This window comes from Ixodes scapularis, unplaced genomic scaffold (genome assembly GCF_016920785.2).
Source record: "Ixodes scapularis isolate PalLabHiFi unplaced genomic scaffold, ASM1692078v2 PGA_scaffold6__148_contigs__length_123643588, whole genome shotgun sequence".
Classification (NCBI taxonomy): Eukaryota; Metazoa; Arthropoda; class Arachnida; order Ixodida; family Ixodidae; genus Ixodes; species Ixodes scapularis.
In genome coordinates this window covers 52,095,280-52,104,908 of record NW_024609881.1, presented here as the reverse complement: position 1 = coordinate 52,104,908, position 9,629 = coordinate 52,095,280, and the positions used below count along the sequence as shown (strand labels likewise).

Genomic DNA, 9,629 nt, shown 5'->3' with positions numbered 1-9,629 from the left:
CACACGGACACAAAAGAAAGTGGGGAGGCTTATCAGAAGAAGAGGTCAAAGGGGGGTGGACAAAGCTCCTAATCTCCCTCTGCTGCCTCCTGGGCTGCACAGGGAGGGTTGCCTTGTATGTGGGACCTTGAAGTTGTTGTTGTTCGAGTGGCGGTTCCCTTTCAAAAAGTGTGGAGCCGAGGAGTGGCTTAGGCTTTCTGGGTAGAACTCGTTGATCGTCGTCTTGTTTATGCGTTTGAATTTCTTCTATCTCTTTCCTTTTTTTCTTTATGTGTTTTATAAGTGTATTTATTGGTTCAGTCAGGTGAGTTTGTGCTACCCAAAAAAGGCGCCACTGTTTGTTCCAAGCTTCAGCGCAGTTAAAAAGAAAATGAATAAAAAGATTAAGCAAAGCAGAATTTGCTCGCTTTTTGCCCGAGAAAGACATCTCGGGCTAAAAACAAGCAAATTCCGTTTTGGCTAATTCTTTTTTATTTTTAACGTCGTATTTTAGGCGGCAAATAAATAGAAATACCTCTCCGGCATAGCCGATTCACGCAGGATACTCTCAACACTCAACTAAAAACGGCGTCGCGTACGTCATGTCAGGATATCGTTGGCGCGACTCATCCCATTCGTTAAATATTGGCTAAACCAAAATGGTGTGGGCACAACCTTTCCAAAAATACATCCAATATCGGCGACATACGGTGTGTTGCCTGGGCTGTATATTTACACGTCTTCGGTCACCTTTTGCGAGCAGAGGTGATTTTTTTAAATCGAAGTTGAACTGATAAAACTGATGCACACGCGACACGTAATTTTCGGCTCCTCTCGGACGAAGAGTTCGATCGGAGTTGCAAAAAACATTCTCACTTCCTAATCATACGCGCCTTTTTGTGGCGATTAATTATATTCGATGTTGGTACCGCCGTACATCAGCAACCGTTTCATCAAAGCAATAAACATGGACGGTTATAAAATCATGGGTGTAATCGACAGTATCAACATTACGCCCGTCTCACACCGCGTGAATGAAAAGTTTGTGGACGTCCGTTAACCACTTGACCGGGGACGGAAGCATAGAGCACTGCTCATCGTCATTTGCGCCGGGTTTTCGGGCAAAAACCGGTAGGAACAAATGGCCTCTCCTCTCGCGTGAAGAAGAACGGCGTCGATGACAATGATATTGACCGAACAGAGGGGAAAGCGGATTTGTGTAAGATTAATGTGACGCGCATTCTTGCACGTTCTCGTTGATGTCCTGACGTTTTGACAGGACGCCGGACCGATGCATCGCTACATAATTCCAAGCAATTTGAGCTACGTCTTGGTATTGCACAAAGTATAAAATCCACCGCTTAAAGCACATATTAGATAAAAATTCGAGCTTGCTAATGCAGGCGACATTTTTTTTCCGACTCATTTCATAGCTAGCTCCTCGCTTTGGGGCACATGCTGCTATACCGCGATGACGATCAATCGATGTCACGATGTCCTTACCGGTTCCTCTCGTAGACAAGGGTTTCTTCGACGTGATTAACTCCGACTCCTTGAAATCATATGTCCATCACACCGTTCCTACACGTTATGAACGGGGGGCGTTGCGACGAGTGCCTACACCCTTCTAACACGATTTCCTGAGCATATTTCAAATTGTGGGTGTGATAGGGGTGTAAGAGGGGTGTATGTAGGGTGTAAGCCTTCTCGTACACCCCTGTTACACCCACCAATACTCAAAATTGTTTAAAAAGGGTGTAGGAAGGGTGTAGGAAGGGTGTTGGTTAGAACAAACACCCTTTTAACACGATTTTGGGTGTTAAAATATTTACTGTGTATGCAGAACCTTGAGGTACACCTGACTTCACTGAACTAAAGATAGTGAAGTGTCATTTATGGAAACAAACTGTGACCACTTAGATAAAAATACATCATTCCGAGACACTGTACTAAATGTGACATTTAGTGAACTTATCTTACGAACAACTAGGCTATGTGATACATTTTCGAAATATTCGTAAAAATTGAGAAATCTGCAATAATCTTGGGCATTAGGATGAAGAATAAGGTGAAAGACAATATTGAACGTTAATAGCTAAGTTTTGCAGGAAAATTCTTTACCGAAAGCTTTTATCAATGAATCTGACACAAGGAATTAAAAAGCGATGTCATCGTCTTAGTTCCGTAAACACGCCAAACGCCCACTTTAGGAAAAACAAGTTTCTAGAAAAATCTGAAACATAAAATGTATATTCTTAAATGCCTTTTTTAAGTGATTAATACTGATTTTATGCGAACTGTTTTGAGCATAAATGCAATCAAGATACCAAACATAAAACAAAAATAAATAAATGGCTCAATTTAAGTAATTGCCCAAGTCACTAAAATTTCTCTTTCTTTGCGGACAAAACATTTGGGAGTTATTTGAATAGCACGATTAAGCCATGAAAACCTGTACAAAAAAGTTTGCTTTAAAAGATTATTTAAAATGCATTTAATATAAAAACTACCCGGTTGTGCTGAAATAAGCACATACCATTTGCAAGGCCTCAACTATCACTGAGGCATTGCTAACGGTATTTAGCACTTTTGGGCTGCTACAATGCAGTGTATCGGACAATGACCCACACTTTACATCTGAACAGTGAAGAAAGTTTCTGCATTTGAATAACACCGCGCATCTCCGCACGGTACCTTAGCACCCCCCCCCCCCCCCCCCCCCCCCCCCCCCCCATCCGATTGGCTGGTGCAGCGCGCCATCCGCACAGTAAAACAGGGACTTAAGAACAAAAAACAGGGTCGCTGCAGAGTCTTTTAGCAAGGGCGTTGCATCGATACCGGCAGACACCTTTCGCTGGTGGCAAGGCCCGGCCGTAGATCAAATGGAATACGAGCTGCGCTCAAGGCTGAATAACGCGGTCGTACCCCCACCATCACAGGTCGGTCAACACAGCGACACGTTTACCAACGATCCTGTGTACACAGGGGTACCACTATGGGTGCAAAATTTGGGAAAAGGTGAACCATGGACACAAGCTAGAGTAGAGTCCATGGACGGCGCACGCAAGGTTACCGCTGACGGCTACGAGGGAGACACCCTGCACAGACACTTCTATCAAGTCAAACACCGGCATCCCGGAAGTTGTCTGAAAAGCGCTCCCAGTCCGCCACGTCCCCCGCCGCAGGAGGAGGCCCAAGGCCTGTAATGACCCACTCAAACCAGGACAGCCCCAGTATGGTTTTCCCCTTAGAAGCGAGAAGACTTGCAGATCGGGCAAGCCTCCACAAGCATGTGGCACTTGCAGTCTGATGTTTCCGCCTTCCCTCGCCCTTTTCATCTCCCCTCCGTCTCGTCTTCCTTTCTCTTGCCTTCTATAGTTTTTGGCAAAACGAGCTCTCAGGCTGCCGCCATTTTGCGACTCGAGCGACAATTATCAGTCGAAAATTTCTTCCACTCGCATGAGCTGTGGAAAGCGGACAGCCCATTGTGCATTCGGAGATCATCGGCTTGTCTTGAGAAATTTTACTTTATTCGCCTTTTAGGAGGCTTACACTTTTGTGTTATCTTTCACTGTGGGAACTAGGGAATACCAGGGCTCGTAGCCGGCTCGGTTTTCGCAGGAACCGAACGAAAAAAACGAACGTCAAGCAGCCCACGACGCGCGCCTATCGACGTTCGTCGAGGATTATTTCCTTAGAGATAATCTTCAGAAGGCCTTCCCAGCTATGTTCCCGCTCTCCGCGAAAAATAGCTCATAAGGTCGTGTCCGGAGTACGGGCACGGAATAGACACGTAGCAGCTTGAGCGAGTTGACTGCTTACGTTAACAGACTACAGCGCATTACTGCAAAGGTGCACTCACAGCATACACTCACTCCTTACACACGAGAAGGAAAGGAAAAATGGAACGATCCAAGCGATTTACAGCACGGTTTGTTTGATTTTTTTCTTTCTTTTTGGTGTGTAAGGAGAGAGTGTACGGTGCGAGTGTACTTTTGCAGTAGTGCGCAGTAGTGTGTGGCAATGGACACGTTCGGTCATTTTCTTATGTGGTGTGCAAGAAAACAGCTCCGTTCAAAACGCGCCCCAAAACAAGCGGGATCCAGACTGATCGTTGTGAAGCGACTGTCATCGACACTGCACATTAGATATGCCGTATTGTAGAGACCTCTCTCAAATCCTGTTCAAATAACGCGGCACCTTGGGCTACGTACGATATATGTTCTTCTGTTGATGAGACTCGTTGAATATTTTGTTCTGAGCGAAGAATACCCATACATTTTGGCTATCCTGTCTGGTCAAATATGTTCGAGAGTTAAGACTTTTGTAGAACGGCGCGACTGAGTGTATGGTGCCATCAAAAAATCAACATAAAATAAAACTTTCCAGTTGCATTTGTTCTGCCGCGCGCGGACTCGCGATAAATGGCTTTCGTTTGTTTCCTTTTGTTTCCAAGATAAATAGTACAATGCATCTTTAAAACCCTAAGAAAATCTAATCGCCGTAAAGCACACAAAAACAAAAAAAAAAACCGCGGTAATTTAGCAGTTTTCAGCGTCCGGAATCGGCACCTACGCTGGCTGGCACAGTCCACTGAGGAGAAAACCCACAGCCCAGCGCGGTCGAACTACACTGACGTACTCTCTCAAAGCTAGGGACGCGTGCTGTAAATCGCTTCGTTCGAGACTGCCTCCGGAAATGTTATATAAAGCGCAAGCTGCGCAGGAATAAACTTTGTTGGTTACCCGTCGCTATTGTCATGTTTCTTGCAGCATCGTAACAGTCGCCAATGGCGACTATTTCTGGCGCATGTTTGAAGCGTCTATAACCGAAAGGGACAATGCTAATTTTTGCTAGTGCACATACTGCCTCGAGGTTCTGGATGAGGCACACAATAACTTTGTGTACTATCCCCGCCTTCATTCGCCAAAAAAAGACTATAAAAATCGAATACAACTTGCCCGGACTTTCTTGATTTTAGAAATAATTATTTGCATCTCCTAACTTTGTTGTTAAGGTATCAAAAAAATGAAAGACCTTTACAATCCTCTGTAATGCCGAATTAGAGCGCAGCTCATGAGGACGAGTAGGGCAAGGTACGGATAGGAGGGAAAGGGTACGGAGGACAATTTCCCCGTAAGTTCCCCGCTAAATTTACGTGGAAAATTTCCCCACTTGGTTTTGCAAGTTAATTTCCGCTAATTTTAGCGGGAAAATTACCCGCTAAACGTAGGCGGAAGATTTGCCCACTAAATTTAGCGGACAACATTGCCTGTTATGTTATATTTGGCAAAAAAATTTCCCCGTTAAATTTAGCGAAAAAAAATGACCCGCCAAATATAGGCGCCATGTGACATCAAAAGAGTGACGTCACACGTGGCGTCAATATGAGAAACGTCCCATAGAAAACGCGCGGTTACGCCGACGGACGGTTAACTATTAAAACCAACAGTTACGTAAAATAGTTTGTTGTTGGGCGAGTTGGTGAGCCTTTGGATCCATGGTTTTGCGCAAAAAAGACGGACACAAGAGAGACACACAAGAGACAAGAGAGATTCATGGTTTTTCGCTCGTGTTTGTTTCTCTCTCTTGTGTTCGTCTTTTTTGCGCAAAACCACGTATCCAATCACGTAAATATGTAAGGAAATTAATTTACAGTTACTCTGTCAACTGTGCAATTATTTCGTTACAAAATTACCGATAAATGTAAGGAATTAAAATTCATTCCGTTATTTCTAACGGAATTTGTACTAGTCTGATTCTGGCACACGTACCAGCTACTGCTAAGTAAATGTAGATAAAGAATAATATTTAGTTAATTATAATCCGAGTTGTATGCGCTTTGTTTGTCTTTTGTGTCTCCTTTTTGTCCCTTTTCTGGTGTACGTTATTTCCATAAAGCATGAATCATCAACTCGCCCAAGCCTCTATTTTAACATGTTTGGTGTACCGTAGCTTTTCCTTGTTTGTTGTTTTGTATTTTCTTATTATATTTAAATACGTATACAAACGTATTTTGTCAAGAAGCCCTGACTAGGGCCAAAGAAGATCAAGTTTGGGTCTAACTTGGCTTCTTAGAGTATTCTGGAGCCCTAAAATCTCTCAACAGAATTCAAATGTGGGTGCTTTATATTAACGACAAAAACCATTAGATCTTTTGAGTTAATGCAAAATGATGTGTGTTCCAATGCATTTTGAGGCCTTCTGTCTCTTGCGCGCAGCAGTCCCTCGTATATCGACACCCATACATATCCTTCGTACTCGAGGCCAGGCCACCTCGCTTCGATCCTTATCCTTATCTGTAGGGCGAGGGTCAGAGCGTATTTCCGAACTATTGTGGGAATTTATATGTTCCTTATCCGCGAAGGACTTCTAGATTGTCGGCAATATTTGCTTACTGATACGCATTATTCACGTAAACTCTTAGAGCCATTGAGCTTACATTATAAGCTTCTCTTGAATACTGCGCATGCGACAGAAAAAAAAAATACTAGAGCTCATGAAGATAGAATGACGATAAGAATCCCTCCTTCTTGTCCAGCTCACTCGCACTTTTGCATTAACTGCGGTATTATCCAGATAAAATAATTCAAGCTGTACTTTCAAATTTACTGCATCACTTTTATTTAAGCCACACTAGTTCCCTATACAATTACTTAGGTTAAAACTAATGCAAAACCTGGAGAAAAAAATAAAAAAATAAAAAGATTAATAATTTTTTATTACGCGCCACGGTTTATTTATCGGGAGTGCGGGGATTGTCGCACTACAAGGAAACTTAACGGCAGAAATGCCGCATTCAAAAACCGTATTTTTACATATATTTGCGAAAGCGACTCGATTACCCAGTCTTCTGGTTTCCAGGCTTTTCAATTACGCATTTTAAGTATGTGGATTCAAGCAATGCGAATGATACACTCTTCTTTGCTTTAAGGAATCAAATACTGTTCGTCAATCCGTTGAGGCAAAGTTTACGAACTGTAATGTTGTGTACGTCTACATATAGTATTGTCACGGATAAAGATGGTTGACAAACAGAACAGAAAATAAACTTATAATGAGGCCAGCTTGTGCCTTCAAATTAAAGAGGAAAATAACAGACATATTGCGCCAGCAGTGGAAAGGCGACTGATACAAAGCACTCCCTAACCGCTACTTTGACATTCGAAGGATGCTCGGGAATATTCGAACCGCGAGAAAATTATGACGGCCTAAAACAAACCGAAACTTCTCAAAAGACCCAAGCATGATAGTAGAGCAAACCTTCTCGAGCAGGGTTTGATCCCCATTTTTCCTCTAGCAGCCACGTGCTTTGCCAACTCCACCATGCACGCGGCAGTACTCACTACTCCATGATAGCTTGAAATGAACCCTCCTATCGACTAAATCGTTAGAGAAATGCAGGTAGATTTAATTATTTAAAAAAAAAGAAACATATATGACCAATGCCGATGTCGTGAAATAAATATGTGTGTGCATGCACTCAAACAAAAAAGCTAGACTAACATCTTCAAAAAGTGAAAAGATGGTTAGCCCGCAAGCTTATTTTAGATTGGTTAGCTAGATCCACTTCTCCCCCAATAACATTTTTATTCCGTTTATTAGAAATAAACGTTCAACTAAATGCCAGTTCAACTAGCAGGCGGCGATCAATGGACCCTTCTTCCCCAGGTTTATCTGCTCGCTATCTCATTTTACATCAGCTGCCTCCAGCTGTTGCCGTTATTGCGACATTTTTTGAAATCGGCAGATGGCCAAGCTTGTATCTTATCGCAGGCTATGGGCGTCACTCCACTTAACAACAGACTCTACCGTGCTCCGTTTCTGCGTCGAAAGCAGTTTGCTCACCACTGTCTAAACGGCTTTCATAGAACGAGCAGACGTGTTGCGAGCGCGGCAAAAGCAACAAGTATTGTCATGAACCTCCCGAGCGAATACAGGAAGCTGGTTTGCGTTAGGGTAGCTCCCAACTTCCGAGAAGCGGTGTCTGTCGTCACGGAACGGACACCTAAACTGGAGCGCGACGAGGTTTTCCTGAAGACCAAGTACGCCGGTATCAACGCTTCGGACGTGAACGTCACTTCGGCAAGGTACAGTGAAGCGACACCGCCGTTTAACGTCGGCATCGAGTCCGTGGCCGAAGTGGTTGCCGTCGGCGATGACGTCAAGCATCTCCCCGTCGGCAGTGCGGTGGCTACAATCAACGTGCCTGGTTTTGGCGCTTTCTCCGAGTATCAACGTATCCTGGCGTCGAAGGCGTTTCCGATTCCGAAAGCAGTGCCTGAAGCTATACCGCTGCTAATAAGTGGACTGACGGCTGCAATCGGCTTGGACGAGCAAGGTAGAATAAAAGAGGGCGAAACCGTCTTAATAACCGCAGCCGCCGGCGGGCTGGGCCACCTCGCCGTGCAGTGGGCCAAGGCTGCGAAATGCCACGTCATCGGCACATGTTCCTCGCCGGAGAAGGAGGTGTACCTCAAGAGCATCGGTTGCGACAAAGTCATAAACTACAAGACACATGACCTAGGCGCGGAACTAGAAAAGAGCTACCCAAACGGTGTGGACGTCGTCTGGGAGACCATCGGTGGCAAGACGTTCGAAGTCCTCCTTAATCATCTGAACATCAGGGGAAGACTTGTGGTAGTGGGCGCCATTACAGGGTACCAGGGCACCAACAAGGCTCTTCCTGATGTGAAACTCGAGGACTTGCCTTCTAAGCTGCTAATGCGTTCTGCCAGTGTCAGCGGATTTTTCCTCCCGCAATACTATCATCTATTTCCAGAATATGTGGCAAAGCTTCAGAAAATGCTGCAGGATGGCACGATCTCTCCTAAGGTGGATTTCGGGCTCAACGCAGTTGGAGGCGACCTGAAGGGGCTTGACGGCTGCGTTCGGGGCGTCGAGTACCTCTACACCGGAAAGAGCGTCGGCAAGGTAGTTGTGAAGTTGGACGAGTACGCATAGACTTTAAAACGTATTATATCAAAAAGACTGTCACTTCACAAGTTCTAGTAATGCAACGCTGGACCCAGGCATGTTTTTGTGTTGGTAAAGATTATATTGTGTGAAATAAAGAGAAATGTGGGAATTAGTCATAAAATATTATCTGGAGGAATTTGTAGAGTATTTATTTATGCGCTGCATGGGGGGGGGGGGGGGGGGGGGGAAGGGGCTGAAATTCATGTATGTGGTCTGCTTTTTTGTCATTCAGTGTCTAATGGCTATCAGGTTAGTGATCGACATCTCTCAAAAAAGGACGGATTGATGGTAATCCTAAAAGTAGAGACCACAACATATGGTAATTTTTTTTTGTGATTTCGTCAAATTTGTGCATCATTCATGTACTAGCAATAAGGCGCTTTTGAAACTCGTTCGCTTAGAATTCTGCAAGCACCACTTATGCACACACCCTCACACGCACACGCACACGCACACGCACACGCACACGCACGCGCACGCGCACACGCGCGCGCGCGCGCGCGGAGAGGCACGGGCACGTAAACATGAACCATAACAAATATTCACCATACAGTGAGGCAGAAAAAATTATAATTAGATTGTTTCTTAAGCTGGTGCCGGCAAGGCTGAACAAACTTAGACGGGATTGTGGCTGTTGTACCAGTTCAGAGTGCGGATGTTTCTACTGTGCT

The 9,629-nt window shown here is 44.5% G+C and overlaps 1 protein-coding gene across 1 annotated transcript; it reads left to right on the top strand.

Moving 5' to 3' along the window:
* The first annotated feature begins 7,778 nt into the window (after window positions 1-7,778).
* Window positions 7,779-9,084, top strand: LOC8050912 (prostaglandin reductase 3). The gene has a single exon (XM_002434953.5). It carries the CDS (start codon window positions 7,897-7,899, stop codon window positions 8,941-8,943), a length of 1,047 nt encoding a protein of 348 aa, XP_002434998.3. The 5' UTR covers window positions 7,779-7,896; the 3' UTR covers window positions 8,944-9,084.
* The last annotated feature ends 545 nt before the right edge of the window (window positions 9,085-9,629 follow it).